Below are 17,641 nucleotides of genomic sequence, written 5' to 3' on the forward strand. Positions count from 1 at the left end.
GTCCAAGCATGCTGGCATAAATTTTCTTATCACCAGGAAAGGAAAGTAAATTAAATAGTGGGAAGAAAACAGGATGGGCTGCCGTCATCAGTCCTTCCCCAGCTCCTCTTCCACTGTGCATATGGGACGGGGCAGCTTGCACCCCCGTTAGGCTTCACCGAAGTAAGCACCTGAAGTGATTTGGTAAGTCAAAACAGCGTTAGACAAGCAAATAAGGAAACCACCAAGTCTTGTTCATGATTTGGGGAGCGATGCAACGGTATGGTGTTCCTCCATACCAGCCTCCTCACTCTCTGGGCATTTCCTCACCCAGATGGCATCTCTCCATCACCTCCTGCAGCCACCCTCTCCCTCAGGATGCTCCAGCACTGAGCAACCCAGGGATCCCCGAGCAAAATCTTCCCCTCTGAACATGACACCCATCCCTCAATGACACAATGCCACTTACACAGACCATGGAACGGAGCCACACCTGTACACCACACTCCTAGAAACGCTGGATAGCAAATTCAGCTAGTTAGAAGCCAGGCTCAAACCCTCTATTTTTGTCTTTTCATATATTTTCCTCTTCTTTTTTCCTCCTTTCTGCCATATGTTTCTTGTCTTCTCTTTACCAGTCTCCAAAGAAGAACATTAAACCTCCCTTGCTCTGTACATTATTAGGCCCATTTATAATAGACCTAGATTTAAATGTATAATTACAACCATGACAGTAATTAGAACAATAAAGCACTACTTCAATGAAAACAAAAAAAAGTTATGACAAAAAAAAAAGGGTTATGCTGGCTGAGGGATAATGGTGACTTGAACAGCAAGAGCCACAGAATCCCGTTTCTTAGAGCTCTCAGCTCAGAGGACCTGTTTCTCAATCCATTGAGGAGGTTACTAGCAAGACGATGGTGGCTATGTTACTTTTGCAGTGGCTCGTAACCATTAGTCAGCTCATTGGGAGGTGTTGCTTTCCTTGTCTCCAAGCTGCTTGAAATTGTCCATTCAATGATACAATAAAATAATAAGAAAAAAAAACCCAGTGCAAATAAGAAAGTCATCCCACTCTCTGATCCACTTTCAAAGGGGTGGTGAGTAGGGGGGTACACACAGAAAGTCAAAGACAAGAGGAGGGGGAGGAAAAAAAAACCAAATGCAAGCCCCACTTGACAAAAGCCATCAATTATGAGCATCTGCTGTAGTGTGTGTGTCTGGCTTTGTCCTCCGAAGATATCTGCTGCCTGCTTTCTCATGCCAGTTGGCCAGGGCAAGGCAGGAGGACGGCATGAAAACAATGCTAGCCCCCACTTGGATTCTTTTTTCTTTTTTTCCCCTTCAAATTTTCTATATCTTCTTTCGAAAGCCAAACAATAACTTGGTGAGATGTGTTGCTGCTGCTTGAGCAATGAGTTCAGAAAAAGAAACTCCTAAAACAAAACCACAGTGGGGAAGAGGGGTGGCACTTGGTGACATGGCTGAAAAAGAAACATGCTTCACCCCACGATGAATGTATTCTCGAGCATGCTGGGGTTCGGTCTGCTGGGGGATTTAAATCAGAAAAGCACTTGCCAGATCCCATCAAGGTGCATGTCTTGTTCTCATCCCTTCCCACCCCACCTTGCCCTGCCCCTCAAGCCGTCAGTTTTTGGATGGTCTTGTTGTAGTACTGCGTGATGGTGGGTGTCAGGGGGTTCCAGTTGTTGGCGTGCAGTTCAATGACCTCCAGCAGCAGGGACCGCGTCAGCATGGACTCGGAGGGACACAGCATCTTGTCACGTACTGTCGCCAACAGCTCTGTCATCATCTCAGGAAGCTGCTCCTCCAGCAGCCGGCCGGTGCTCTGCAGCTATCAGAAGAAAGGGTCAAGCATGGCATAGTGATCCTTATGGATCCCTTGAGATAGTCTATGATTCTATCATTCTATGATATTAAAACACTCCACCAGCTTTTACAGACACCCTCCATCCCTCCAATTCTCCCCTGCTCAGTGTGTGTGGGTGAACATGGAAGGTTAAAGGCATCATGGCTTTTGAAAACCAAAACCACCTGGCAGCAGGCTCCAAGAGCCGAACATGAAGAGCAAAGTATTTCAAAAGCATCCGTACTAGGCTGCTGGAGGAGACAATGATTCAGCTCCCACTGACTACAAAGGTGGCAACACAGGATTACTTTTGGAAAAAAAAAAAAAAATCCCACCTAAAAATCATGCTTTTGTCAAAACAAAGTGGAGGCTGTGATGTGGTATTCCTGTGTTTTACCTGGCCCTTCATTTACACACTGATTCACAGCTGTCAGTGACTCCCAGTCATTAACCGGAATAAGAGCCTTCCTGTATCCATAAAAAATCCTGCCCTGCCAAGATCTGCATTAATACCCCTTGTGCCACTTCTCCAAGGACAGCCAAGGGTTTTTACAATTGCTCCTTGGGAGAGCCTCCATGGAGCAGCGTGAGCCCTATGTGGTCCCACAGAGGAGAAGGTCCAAGCTTGGAGTGAACAGCAATGAATCTAACATCATGGAAGGCTCGTGGGGCTTGAACACAGAACTCCCCAAAGTCCTAACCTTAAAAATTCAAGCTCTCCTCCTCAGTTGCCTGTTGTTTTGCTGAATTTCATAGAATAGAATCATAGAATCATAGGTTGGAAAAGACCTTTAAGATCATCAAGTCCAACCGTTTCCCCAGGACTGCCAAGTCCACCACTAAACCATGTCACTAAGGGCCTCATCTACATGGTTTTTTGAACACTTCCAGGGATGGTGATTCCACCACTTCCCTGGGAAGCCTGTTCCAATACCTGATTACCCTTTTGATGAAGAAAATGTTCCTTATATCCAACCTAAAACTCTCCTGGCGCAGCTTGAGGCCGTTACCTCTTGTCTTATTGCTTGTTACTTGGGAGAAGAGACCGACCTCCACCTCACTGCAACCTCCTTTCAGGTAGCTGTAGAGAGCCCCTGAGCCTTCTCTTCTCCAGACTAAACAACCCCAGTTCCCTCAGCTGTTCCTCATAAGACTTGTGCTTTAGGCCCTTCACCAGCTTTGTTGCCCTTCTCTGGACCTGCTCCAGCAACTCAATCTCTTTCTTGTAGTGAGGGGTCCAGAAATGAACACAGGATTTGAGATGTGGCCTCACCAGTGCTGAGTACAGGGGGATGATCACTTCCCTAGTCTTGATGGCCACACTATTTCTGATACAAGCTAGGATGCCATTGGCCTTCTTGGCTGCCTGGGCACACTGCTGGCTCATGTTCAGCTGGCCGTCAATCAGTATCCCCATGTCCTTTTCCGCTGAGCAACTTTCAAGCCACTCTTTCCCAAGCCTGTAGCATTGCATGGGGTTGTTGTGGCCCAAGTGCAGGAGCTGGCACTTTGCCTTGTTGAACCTCATACCACTGGCCACAGCCCATCAATCCAGCCTGTCCAGATCCCTCTGCAGAGCCTTCCTATCCTCGAGCAGATCAACACTCCCAGACAACTTGGTGTCATCTGCAAATTTACTGAGGGTGCACTCAATCCCCTCATCCAGATCAGTAATAAAGATATTAAACAACACTGACCCTAATACTGAGCCCCGAGGGACATGATTTCAACCATTTCAACTTGAATTTCAAACCATTCAGTCTGCAATTTCAATTGCTCTCTGCAAGGAAAACGTCCATCCCCGCAGGCCAATCACTTCCCAAAAGCGAAACTAATGAAACTTTGCTATATTTGTACCAGCATTTCTCTGCAAAGCTGCTGCTAAGCACAGCAAACCTTTCTGTGTGAGCAGCTTTTGCTCCAATACAGGTGTTTTTCTGCTTTGAAGGAACCCAGGATGATATAATTTTGTTATGAGACCACAGCTAACAAACTTTTTGCATCCATTTAAATGCATTGAAAATCCAGTGATAGAGTCTCAAGGGCCATCTCTTATTTCACGGTGATGTCTCTTATCTACTCCACTCTGGTGAGACCCCACCGGGAGTACTGCATCCAGCTCTTGAGCCCTCAGCACAGGAAAGACATGGACCTGTTGGAACAGGTCCAGAGGAGGCCACAAAAATTATCAGAGGGCTGGAACACCTCTCCTATGAGGAAAGGCTGAGAGAGTTGGGCTCCTCCAGCCTGGAGAAGGCTCCAGGAAGACCTTATTGTGTCCTTTTGATACTTAAAGGGGTCTTAGAAGAAAGATGGGGACAGTTTTTAGTCGGGTCTGTAGCAATAGGGCAAGGGGTGATGGTTTTAAACTAAAAGAGGGAAGATTCAGACTAGATATAAGGAAGAAATATTTTATTATGAGGGTGGAGAAACACTGGCACGGGTTGCCCAGAGAGGTGGCAGATTCCCCATCCTCGGCAACATTCAGTGTCATGTTGGAAGGGGCTCTGAGCAACCTGATCTAGTTGCAGATGTCCCTTCTCATTGCAGGGGGGTTGGACTACATGGCCTTTAAAGATCTCTTCCAACCCAAAACATTCTACGATTCTATGATTATATAATGTGAAGAGGAAACACAGCTGTTTGGGTTTGGAAACATCTAGTAGCTACTTGACATGTGTGTAGCTAAGGTCAGAAGGGGCAAAGCAATGAGGACCAGGACGGGTGGTGCAGATGCTTCCCTACCTCCATGGAGCAGCAAAGCACAGCGTCTTCCTTCACATTCTGAGATTGCAACAACTGCAAAAGAGAGGAGAGAGAGGTGGTAAGAAATGCATAACCTCCTGCTCCTCCTCACTTACGACCTTCCTTTCATCTCTTCGTCCAGCTTGGCTTTTGCTACTTCCAGGAGGAAAAGACAGAAAATCAGAGAGGGGAGGAAAGAGATTATCGACACAACACAAAAAATTAAGATAAACAGTGACAAAAAGCAGGATAAAGGGTATCACCAGAGTATCAACTGCTGAGAGTGTGCAAGCAGGGCAGAATATAGAGAATTTAGATTAACAACTTCTAAAATAAATTTTATTTAGGTTACATTGCTTTTTTAATCCCACAGCAGGCAGTGAGAAATGCTCTCATTTCACATACGCAGTGACAAAACACATCCATCTGATGACAACATTCGAGCAGCACAGCCCTGGGAGCAGCTGTTTGGAAGGGAAGGGCTCTGCCCAAGAGGCAGCCGCCAACCACTGAACCTCTCTGTCCCGGTGGGGACACATCTAACAGCCACAAAATTACCTGACGAAAAGCATTACATCCAATATACCATAATTAATACTCCAACTCCAACCCTGCTCTGCTCTCTGTGAACATGAGCTTGTAAGCATGACCCAAAATGTTGCTGTGCATGGCAAGGAGGATGCTCACACCTCTTGGTTCAGACTCAAGTCATGAAGTGAGGGTCAGTGGCTCTACCTGGCAATGGCAAAGTATAGGAACTCAGCATGTCTCACCCCACAAACCTTGAAACCATGAGCAAAGACCCATGAAACCAGATCAAAAATGCACATTTTTCTTTGTTTTCATCTTTATGACTGTCCTGGTTTCATCTGGGATAGAGTTAATTTTCTTCCTAGTAGCTGGTACAGTACTGTGTTTTGGCTTTAGTCTGAGAATAATGCTGAAAATGCACCAATGTTTTAGTTATTGCTAAGTAATGCTTACTCCGATCAAGGACTTTTTCAGTCTCATGCTCTGCCAGTGAGGAGGGGCACAAGAAGCAATGAGGGAGCAGAGACAGGATACCTGACCCAAACTAGCCAAAGAAAGAGGTATTCAGTACCACAGCACATCATGCTCGGTATATAAACTGGGGGGAGTTACCTGGAAGGCAGATCGCTGCTCGGGTCAGGCTGGGTATCGGTCAGCGGGTGGTGAGCAACTGTATTGTGCACCACTTGTGTTTATTTTTTTTTTTCTTTCCCCTTTTAGTTTTATATTCTCTTCCCTTGTTATTTCCATTATTATTATTATTATATTGTACGTTAGTAATTAAATTGTTTTTATGTAACCTGTGGGTTTTACATTGTTTCAATTCTTCTCCCCATCCTGCCTGGGGAGGGGGGGGAAGGGGGGTGTGTGTGAGTAGCTGTGTGGTACTTAGTTACTGGCTGGGTTTAAACCACAACAGTGACTTTGTCACACACACAAAGATGCCATTTCAGGTATTTTGCTAAAACCACAAGAGAGCACAGTTGTTCTAGTTGTTTTTCAAGTAGATAAAATACTAAGATTCTCAATCAGTCAACAAAGTGAGCTGGAGAATTTTGAAAAACGCTGTACCATGAGGTGGCTGATAAAATTAAAAGTGCTGGCAACACTTGAAGCTATGGCCAATTCCACTCCATCACCTTGTGTTGAACAAGGCCTGCTGGCCCTGAGTTAATCCCTGCGTGCAGCAGGGAGCTGAGTGCATGCACTAAGCACTCAGAAAAAGGAGAAGAATTGAGAAAACTGGCTTCATTAGTATATGAAATTGATTGGGGAAAGGCAAACTTTGGAAAAGGGGTTGGACTAATTAAACCTGCCCATATAAAAATTACTCAGTGTAACTGAATGTGCTCCAAAGTCACATCCTTTAGTTAAATTCACAATCGTGATTCTCAGCCTTATCATCTTTCCTTCCCACTTCATTTTTGCATGTTTCCTTTCCTTTACAAATAAACGCTTATGTGTTTACAAACTCCACAACTGCTGGAAAGTAGCTAGGGAAAAAATAGGTAATTGTCCTGGGTTCAGCTGTTAGAGTTATTTTTATCCCTCTTAGTAGGTGGTGTAGTGCTGTGTTTTCGACTTTAGCCTGAGAACAGCGCTGATAACACACTGATGTTTTCAGTTGTTGCTAAGTAATGCTTGCTCCGATCAAGGACTTTTTCAATCTCATGCTCTGCCAGTGAGGAGGGGCACAGGAAGCCGGGAGGAAGCAGAGACAGGACACCTGACCCAAACTAGCCAAAGGGTTATTCCATAAACAGCACATCATGCCTAGTATAGAAACTGGGGGTAGTTACCTGGAAGGCCCAGATGGCTGATCAGGTCGGGCTGGGTATCAGTCAGTGGGTGGTGAGCAATTGTAGTGTGCATCACTGGTATTGTTTTCTTTTTCCTTTCCCCTTTTAGTTTTACATTCTCTCCCCTTGTTTCCCTTATCATCATTATTATTGGTGGTAGCAGTAGTAGTAGTTTTGTATTGTGCCTTAGTTACTGGACTGTTCTTATCTCAACCTATGGGAGTTAGTTACATTCTTTCGATTCTCCTCCCCATCCCTCTGGGAGCAGGGGGGGAAGAAGGGGGGGAGTGAGCGAGCAGCTACGTGGTTATGTGTTACTGGCTGGGTTCATACCACTACAGTCCTTTTTGGTGCCCAATGTGGGGCACAAAGGGTTGAGATAAAGACAGATCTGACCAGACTGTGTCTTATCCTATTTGTGATAAGCATTCATTGTTTCGGATTAATAATCAATCATCGCAATGTTGATTTATTAGTTGATCTTGGTCTCAGAATTTCAGCATGTCATACCTTACTTGGAGCCAGTATTTGCTGGTTTAGTGTTTATCAGTTGGGGGACCTGGGCTAAGGTTATTGTTTCACTGTACTTCATGGTAATGACTTATAATACAATAGAATCAATGATCATGAAATTGGTCTGGCATGCGTTCTCAGTGTGGTCATCACCTCTATACTTTGGGAGGCATATAATGGGAATTTTTAGCAATTACATATCTGTGACAGACACTGCAGCCACTCCAATCACAGTGATAGACACTGCAGCTAAACCAAAGGACCAATCTGTGCCAATATCAGTTGCCCCTATAAGCAAGGGGAAAAGCAAACGTCCACAAAGTCCAACCCGCGCACTGAAGAAAGACGAAGACCCAGTGTGCGCACTAGAGGGAATGCCATCTGAAAGAGAGGTATCAATACATGAATCAGAGGAAGAGGAATAAGAGGTAACTTCTCAAACACAGACCTCGACTGAGCTGCGGAATATGTGAAAAGATTTCAGCTGTCTTTCAGGGGAGCACATAGTCACCTGGTTGCTCTGATGCTGGGACTATGGGGCTGATGGTCATGAACTAGAAGGTAGGGAAGCCAAGCAGCTGGGATCACTTGCTATGGAAGGGGGAATTGACAAAGCGATTGCAAGAGAGAAATGAGCCCTCAGCCTTTGGAGGCAGCTCTTGGCAGCTATAAAGGAAAGGTTTCCCTACAAGGATGATGTTATGAGTCGCTCAGGCAAGTGGACCACGATAGAGAGAGGCATCCAGTCCCTGAGGGAATCAGCCATTCTAGAGATGATCTATCGCAGGCTGGATGACAGGAATGCACCCGTAGATCCAGATGAACTTGAATGTACACGACCCATGTGGCGGAAACTTACACAGAGTGCGCCATCATCATTTGCCCAGTCATTGGCATCGATGACCTGGAATGAGGCAGCACCACCAACAGTGGATGAAGTGACTCGTCAACTCCGAGAGTTTGAAGACAATCTCACCCCTTCCATCATTTCATCTGTGGAAAAACTCCTGACCCAGGAGTTCAAACAAGTGACACACTATTTATGCAATCTATCCAGCTCCCCATGTGCACCAACCCCCATCTCAGCTATTAACAGAAGGTGCCCTACTGCTCGAGAGAGAAGATATAGGAGTTACACGCCACGGGCCACCCTATGGCTTTACCTGTAGGATCACAGAGAAGACATGAGAAAGTGGGATGGAAAACCTACCTCAGTTCTGGAGGAACGGGTGCGTGAACCGAAGAGGAGAACAATGGTCAAGGATGATCCTCCCAGGAAAGGCGCTGCTCCAGTCTTTGGTGAGCAGCTTCCCAGATGGAGTGGAAGAGCTGATTTTACTCCAGCTCCTGTGATAAGGAATACTAATCCCTTTCTACAAGACATAAGTGGAGAATCTTAGGATCACTATTAGAGGGGCCCTGCCTCCAGCCAGGTGGAGGAGAGGGACAATCAGGTTTACTGGACTGTGTGGATCAGATGGCCTGGCACATCAGTCCCACAGAAGTATAAGGCTCTAGTAGATACCAGTGCACAGTGTACTCTGATGCCATCAAGCTGCCAAGGGGTGGAACCCATTTCTATTTCTGGAGTGACAGGAGGATCCCAAGAGTTGGCTGTTCTGGAGGCTGAAAAAAACCTAAATGGGAAGGAGTGGCAAAAGCACCCCATTGTGACTGGTCCAGGGGCTCCATGCATCCTTGGCATAGACTATCTCAGGAGAGGGTATTTCAAAGACCCAAAAGGGCATCGATGGGCTTTTGGTATCGCTGTCTTGGAGACAGAGGAAATTAAGCAGCTGTCCACCTTGCCCGGTCTCTCAGAGGATCCTTCTGTTGTGGGGTTGCTGAAGGTCGAAGAACAACAAGTGCCAATCACAACCACAACAGTGCACCGGCGGCAATATCTCACCAACTGAGACTCCCTGATTACCACCCATAAGCTCATCTGTAAACTGGAGGGCCAACGAGTGATCAGCCGGACCCACTCACCCTTTAATAGCCCCATACGGCCAGTGCAAAAGTCCAAGGGAGAGTGGAGACTAACAGTAGAATATCGTGGCCTGAATGAAGTCACACCACCATTGAGTGCTGCCATACCAGGCATGGTAGAACTTCAGTATGAACTGGAGTCAAAGGCAGCCAAGTGGGATGCCACAAGTGATATTGCCAATGTGTTTTTCTCAATCCCTTTGGCAGCAGAATGCAGGCCACAGTTTGCTTTCACTTGGAGGGGCGTCCAGTACACTTGGAACCGACTGCCCCAGGGGTGGAAACACAGCCCTACCATCGGCCACGGACTGATCCAGACTGCACAGGAGCAGGGACTAGATCCAGAACACCTGCAATACATTGATGACATTATCGTGTGGGGCGATACAGTGGAAGAAGTTTTTGAGAAAGGGAGGAAAATCATCCAAATCCTGCTGAAGGCCATAAAATGGAGTAAGGTAAAAGGACCTGCACTGGAGATTCAATTTTTGGGAATAAAATAGCAAGATGGACATCGCCAGATCCCCACAGATGTGATCAACGAGATAACAGCAATGTCTCCACCAACTAATAAGAAAGCAACATAAGCTTTCTTAGGTGTTGTGGGGTTCTGGAGAATGCACATCCCTAATTACAGTCCGAATGTAAGCCCTCTCTATCACGTGACCCAGAAGAAAAATGCTTTCAAATGGGGCCCTGAGCAACAACAAGCCTTTGAACAAATTAAACGAGAAATAGTTCATGCAGTAGCCCTTGGACCAGTCCAGACCAGGCTAGATGTGAAAAATGTGCTCTATACCGCAGCCGGGGAGAATGGTCCTACCTGGAGCCTCTGGCAGAAAGCTCCAGGGGAGACTCGAGGTTGACCCCTCAGATTTTGGAGTCGGGGAAACAGAGGATCCAAGGCCAGCTATACTCCCACTGAAAAAGAGATACTGGCAGCCTATGAAGGGGTTCGAGCTGCTTCAGAAGCTGAAGCACAGCTCCTCCTGGCACCCCGGTTGCCTGTGCTGGGCTGGATGTTCAAAGGCAGGGTCTCCTCTACACGTCATGCAACCATTGCTACATGGAGTAAGTGGGCCGCACTAATTACACAACGAGCTCGAAGAGGAAATCCCAGTCATCCAGGAATTCTATATGTTATCATCACTGGCCAGAGGGCAAAGATTTTTGAACATCACGAGAGGAGGAGTGATGTGTGCTGAAGAGGCCCCACTGTATAACGAACCATCAGAAAGTGAGAAGCAATGTGCCTTTTTTACTGATGGGTCCTGCCATATTATGGGAAAGCGTTGGAGATGGAAGGCAGCTGTATGGAGTCCCCTACGACAAGTTGCAGAAACTGCTGAAGGAGAGGGTGAATTGAGTCAGTTTGCAGAGGTGAAAGCCATCCAGCTGGCCTTGGACATTGCTGAATGAGAAAAATGGCCAGTACTTTATCTCTCTACTGACTCATGGATGGTGGCAAATGCCCTGTGGGAGTGGTTGCAGCAATGGAAGCAGAGCAAGTGGCAGCGCAGAGGTAAACCCATGTGGGCTGCTGCACTGTGGCAAGATATCGTGGCCCAGGCGCAGAACCTGGTGGTGAAGGCAGGCTATGTAGATGCTCATGTACCCAGGATTCTGGCCACTGAGGAACATCAGAATGACCAACTGGTGGATCAAGCTGCTAAGAAAGATTTTAGAGGCTCAGATTGATTTAGATTGGGAACATGGGGAAGTCTGATGTATACCTCAAGGGATTTTAATTCTGGGGGAAAACAGCCAATAAACTCAGTTATACGCTGTTGCCTGCTCTATACCACTTTTACAGTCTATCAGCTAGATGCCCATCTCCACCACTCTGTGCTTTGAAGGGAAGGTATGTGCTGTCATGATCATCACGAGAGAATAAAGTCATGGGAAAAGCCAGCAGCAGCAGAACTGTCCTCAGGTTGCCATCGACTGACCCTGACTTCCTTCCGATCATCACCCCAACAAAGAATGAACTTTGATGAAACCAGACGAGCTCAGCTGTGACCAGATGAGTTCGGTCGTGTGTTCAGCAGACAACAATCCAACAGTACACTCCATCTCTCCTGCCCTGAAGGACTGTTACAAGAGATGGAGCTTGACATCATGGACTGGAAGAATTCAGCAAACTTTATAGGGATTGGTCCATGGACTAAGGACTGATATCTTTCTTTTTGTGTGGGTGTGGGTGTGTATATATATAAAAGACAAAAAAAGCAATGGTACATTTTAAACTATGGGATCTGAGCATGACGTGCATGATATGGAATAAGGGGTGGATACTGTCCTGGATTCAGCTGTAGCAGTCATTTTTTTCCTTCTTAGTAGCTGGTGCAGCACTGTGTTTTCGACTTTAGGCTGAGAACAGTGCTGATAACACACCAATGTTTTTAGTTGTTGCTATTTAATATTTACTCCAACCAAGGACTTTCTCTGTCTCATGCTCTGCCAGGGAGGAGGGGCACAGGAAGCTGGGAGGAAGCAGAGACAGGACACCTGACCCAAACTAGCCAAAGGGGTATTCCATACCATAGCACTTCATGCCCCATATACAAACTGGGGGGAGTTACCCAGAAGGCCCAGATGGCTGCTCAGGTCGGGCTGGGTATCGGTCAGTGGGTGGTGAGTAATCGTATTGTGCATCACTTGTGTTTATTGTTTTCTTTTCCTTTTCCCCTTTTGGTTTTATATTCTCTTCCCTTGTTATTTCCCTTATCATTATTATTACTGGTGGTAGTAGTAGTTGCTGACCCCTGCGTGCTGGGACAGGAGAAGATCAAGGAGCCCAATTTGCACTCCCTAGCCTGGCATGGGCACTGAACCACTGCTGAAGGCGGGCAGCAAGGGTTGCACTGTAAGTACCATGCTGCCTTGTGTCCTGCCATCTATGTCCTTACCCACTGATGACCTCTTGCATGTAGTTCTCAAACGGTGCTTTGTCCCTACACACAGCTGCCCCATGCAAGCATCAGGCACCCCAAAGCAGTGGGGTGGTTGCTTCAGCAAGAGCACAGTGTTTCCCACAGCTCTTCGACCCCTGTGTCAGCCCTGATGGCACTGAAAGAAAAAATGGTGCAAACACTTCGAAACCTCCAGGGAAATCCCTGAAGTACTGGCGGCACTTGCATGACCATAAACCTGAACTCAACCAATTGCATTCATTGTTTGTAATCTAACTAATTTACTTAAAATATTTTAATGTAAACATGCTATACCCATTAAATTAGCACTCCCACATTGGATTTTTTATTTAACTATTTATAACTGCTACTCCCTGCTGTGTGCATCTGCCCAAATCCCACCATCCCATCCCTCTTTACCAGGTTCCCACATGGTTCAAAACAGCTGATGAACATGGACAAGGGAGTCAAAAAATGAGCTCGAGGCAGACAACAAGGCAGGTCAGCTGAGACTCACCCGCTTCTCAGTTTAACCTGTAATCAATCCCTGGGGGCTGGGTCTGTCTGCAAGAAAAACTTCCCTTTGCTCTCCAGCTGGTTTCCCCCATATCAGACGAAGCCAGGCAATGAAAGCAGCAGGTCTTGCTGGAAAGCAAAGAGTCTGCTTGATCTCCTAAGAGAGGAGGCTACATGCCAGAATCTGCCCAGCCAGTCATATAATGCCCAACCTCGGTTGCAAAAGGCTTCTCGCTTTTGTTTCTGGTGCTGGACTAGCAGCTTTGCATAATGCTGGAAGATATTGGGCTCCTCCTCTTCCAAATTTCTCTGTCCTGCTGAGAGATGGAGCACTGGGCAAGGTCCTCTGTGAGGCCACTGTGCCCAGGTGGGCTCTGGGTCCTAAATATTTTCATAAGCAGCTCAAAATAAACTGTAGGGTCTGCTCCTGGAAGTGCTATGTGTGGTGGGGGAGCTGCATTGCCTTGCAGGGTGTCCTGGGTTCAGCTATAGCAGTCTTTTTTCTCCTTAGTAGCTGGTGCAGTGCTGTGTTTTCAACTTTAGTCTGAGAATGATGCTGATAACACACTGATGTTTTAGTTGTTGCTAAGTAATGCTTACACCGATCAAGGTCTTTTCAGTCTCTGACAGTAAGGAGGGGCACGAGAAGCCAGGAGGAAGCAGAGACAGGACACCTGACCCAAACTAGCTAAAGGGGTATTCCATACCACAGCACATCATGCCCAGTATATAAACTGGGGGGAGTTACCCAGAAGGCCCAGATTGCTGCTCAGGCTGGGTATCAGTCGGCGGGTGGTGAGCAATTGTATTGTGCATCACTTGTGTTTATTGTTTTCTTTTCCCTTTCCCCTTTTAGTTTCATATTCTCTCCCCTTGTTATTTCCCTTATCATTATTATTATTGGTGGTAGTAGTAGTAGTTTTGTATGGTACCTTAGTTATTGTACTGTTCTTATCTCAACCCATGGGATTTACATTCTTTCGATTCTCCTCCCTATCCCTCCAGGAGCAGGGAGGGAAGAAGGAGGGGGGGAGTGAGCAAGCAGCTGCATGGTTCTGAGTTATCGGCTGGGCTTAAACCACGACAGCATCTTAAGCCCCATGGGGTGGGCATGCAACAGCAGTTGAGGGGGCAAAGAAGCCCCTAAACTGCAGCTGTGGTTCATCATGGAGAGAAGCAGCTTGGTCCTCCTGAACAGCAATGGACGCGCATGTCTGCAGTGCATCCCACCAGGAGCAAACCAGAGAGCTATGCTGATGGGATTCATACTCACAAAAACTGGGTTTACTATCTTCTTTCTTTACTTGTTATTCTCAGAGTTGCTCTACAACACGAGCAGGACCAGAGAACATGCCCCACTGTCCCTTATCACCAAACCATGCAGGTTTAATTGTGTTCTTCAGCAATTCTCCCTGGGAGATGTAGTGGGAGCAGCCCAATGCATACATTACCCTTTCCAGCTGCAATGATATTTCTCCTTCAAGGCACAGTACTAATTATTGTGTATGATATTGCTTGCAAAATGACATATAAGCAACGATTGCCATAAACTACCTCTTAGCATGCAGTGTTTTCTGATGCTTTGGTGATGATTGAGCATGAAAGCAGAGAAAGCTTGAAAATATCCACCCAGAGCCATGGAGATGTTGGAATGTCTTTGAGACACAGTGAAAGCTGGACCGACCGCAGCACATGTGCTGCTTGCCCTGGCTCCTGAATGGGTGTAGTAGGAGACTCTGACTTGGATGGTAACAGAATAGAAGTATTCGACCTTGATGATGGGGCCCTGTGGCTTGGACGATAGCAGAATAAGGAGTATTCGACCTTGATGGTGGGGCCCTGTGCCTTTGAAGAAGTTAGATAAACAAGTTCGGACATGTCGGCCTCAAAAAAGGGAAGCGTCAGCAAGAAAGTCGGTATCTGGGTTGCAACAGCCGTGCGTGTGACCACAGAGCAGTAACCAATTGTTAGTTAGAAGTAAACGCGTGAACATAAGGCTGTACCCTATCAGAAGTAACCTGATAGCGCATGAACATATACTGAGAGTATAAAAGCAGCTTTGTTAGAGTAATAAAGGTCTTCGGATGAAAAAGCTACCGGAGTCCGTGTCGTCAATTCTCCACAAATGGTGCCCAAACAGGGACCTGAACACGGCTATTAGAGCGACTGGTGGAGACCCCCAGCCTATCTAGAGATGGGAGCAGCAGAACCAGAGAGCTGCAATTCCGGGCCCGGGACAATCACCAGGAAAAGGTGAGAGGCGGGGATGCGACATGGGAGCAAACATGTCAAATGAAGAAAAATCCATCATCTGCATATTTAAAAAGATCTTAGAAAAGCGGGATATATCCTATGACGAACACACCCTTCGGTTGTTGCTTGTTTGGCTTAAAGACAAAGGCATAGCAGCAGATGCACAAACTGCTTTTCATGTAGAGATGTGGTTGCAAGCAGGGGAAGTACTGTGGGACGCAGCCACAAAAGGCGATAATGCTGCCACTCGACTATTGACTACATGGCGGCTGGTATTAGACTCTTTAAAACAACTTAAAGCAGACCGTGCAGCCCATGCAGCTGCGACGGAAGCTTTATCGGCTGCTGGGCCGGCAGAGACTGATTTGAATTCAGTAAGTGCTCTGCCACAACAGACGCCTTCCACAGCCCCTCTGCTTGACTTGCCAGGGCCATCCACCTTGCCTTGTTCCCCTGAGAATACTCAATCCTTGGGAATTTCGTGAGGTTCTTTCGAACAGGAGGAATTACTTAACTCCGGTTATGATCCTGAACATCACTGGTGTAAGATCCAACAGCAAGCGACAAAAGAAGGGGAACCGATAGTAGTACAGGCACTCGCCTGCCCTGTTATCATTCGTAATCAAGGGCCTAATGATTGGCAGCCATTACAGTGGGATCTGGTTAAGGAATTGCGAAAGACAATCATGCAGCACGGGCTTACCTCCCCTTTTGCACAAAGTTTGTTACAGAATGTGATGAAAGGACATTTAATGACCCCATTTGATTCAAAGGCTTTAGCGGATTTGATTTTTACGCCTACGCAAAAGGTATTGTGGTTGTCACATTGGCGAGCACTCTGTGATCATGTGGCTATACAAAATCTTGGCCGACAACCAGGGGACCCGCTGTTGGGAGCGGGCATACCACAATTTATGGGAGAGCCACCTGTAGCAACCCCACAATTACAGGCTCGATTAATACCTGAAATTTTACAGCAGTCAGCAGACCTTGCATATGAAGCAATGCTTAAGGTACCTGATACTGGCAAAGCAGTGAAGTCTTTTACTAGCATAAAACAGGGAGCTACGGAGCCTTATATGCAATTTGTCAATTGATTACAAGACACTATACAAAACCAAATAGAGAATACAGAAGCTAAAGAGGCTCTTCTATTAAAATTGGCCATTGAAAATGCTAATGAGGACTGTAAACGATTGTTGAGAACACTACGTAACCCCACTATTATTGACATGATAGACACCTGTAATAGAGTGGGAACTGTTACTTATAATAATGAATCTTTTGCAGCCGCCATAGCGGCCATCGTTACAAAAAATAATCACGGCTCCTTAGGGCATTTTAAAAAGGAGTGTCTGAAAAACCCAGAGTTGAAGCCACAACAGCCAGCCATATGCCCCCGACTCAGAAAAGGCAGGCACTATGCCAACCAGTGCCGGTCGATATTAATGGTCAACCAATATCGGGAAATGGGAAAAGGAGCGCGAGACGGGGGCGCGCCCAGACACAAAAACTCCTGATCCAACCGCCCCAGAGCCAGCCACGCCCAGGGGCTTGGCCAGCCTCCGAGCACAAACCCGCGGAAATGCCGGAGTGGATGTCACCACAGCCACCGATATCACCATAAAAGACAATGCTGTTCACAAAATCCCTCTTTCAGTATATGGCCCTCTAGGAGAAGACTTAAGTGCCTTATTGTTGGGACGATCGAGTACTACGTCTCAAGGGCTTTTCATACTCCCTGGTATAATTGATGCAGACTTCACAGGCCAGATCCAAGCTATGGTCTGGACTCCGTCACCTCCTGTATATATCCCAGCAGGCAGCCGAATTGCACAACTCATTCCTTTTAAAGGGGCAGTGCTGAGTGCGGGGCAAGTGGATAGAGGGGAACATGGTTTCGGATCCACCAGGATGCCGCAAATATATTGGACACAACATATTCAACATAACCATCCCACATTAACTTGTTGCATGAAAAACGAAGGAGCAAAACCACAGCAATTAATGCTCAAAGGAATAATAGACACTGGTGCTGACATAACCATAATTTCCTCCAATCACTGGCCAAAGACCTGGCAGACCACTAGTGCGATCGCGGGTATCGCTGGCATTGGAGGAGTGTCGTCTTCAAAGCAAAGTGCTGATACTGTTCAAATTATAGGACCAGAGGGACAGACAGCTAATATTCACCCATTCGTAGTGGATGTACCCCTTAATCTATGGGGACGAGATGTACTTGGAGCTTGGGGGGTTACAATTTCTACAAATAGAAATGAGAAACATTTTTAATTGGGGTCACTGTAAATCGGCCTACCATTTCGTTAACCTGGCTTATGGACAAACCGGTATGGGTAAGTCAGTGGTCCCTTTCTTTTGAAAAGGCCAAAGCCTTGTGGCAATTGGTAAAAACTCAATTACAACAAGGGCATATTGTTCCTACTAGTAGCCCGTGGAACACTCCAGTGTTTGTAATAAAGAAAAAGAGTGGTAAATGGAGACTGTTACAGGATTTGCGTCAAATTAACGCAGCG

The 17,641-nt window shown here is 46.5% G+C and overlaps 1 protein-coding gene across 1 annotated transcript in view; it reads right to left on the reverse strand.

The window, feature by feature from the left end:
• Positions 1–1,618: 1,618 nt before the first annotated feature.
• Positions 1,619–17,641, reverse strand: part of LOC115619001 (CBP80/20-dependent translation initiation factor-like) — a 135,787-nt gene continuing 119,764 nt past the window's right edge. Inside the window, exons 12-13 of the mRNA XM_030511018.1 lie at positions 4,595–4,648; positions 1,619–1,834 (exon numbers count right to left, since the gene is read on the reverse strand). Of these exons, the coding sequence (XP_030366878.1) occupies positions 1,619–1,834; positions 4,595–4,648 (270 nt within the window). The remainder of the gene's footprint in view (positions 1,835–4,594; positions 4,649–17,641) is intronic.

Source organism: Strigops habroptila, chromosome W (genome assembly GCF_004027225.2).
Source record: "Strigops habroptila isolate Jane chromosome W, bStrHab1.2.pri, whole genome shotgun sequence".
Taxonomy (NCBI): Eukaryota; Metazoa; Chordata; class Aves; order Psittaciformes; family Psittacidae; genus Strigops; species Strigops habroptila.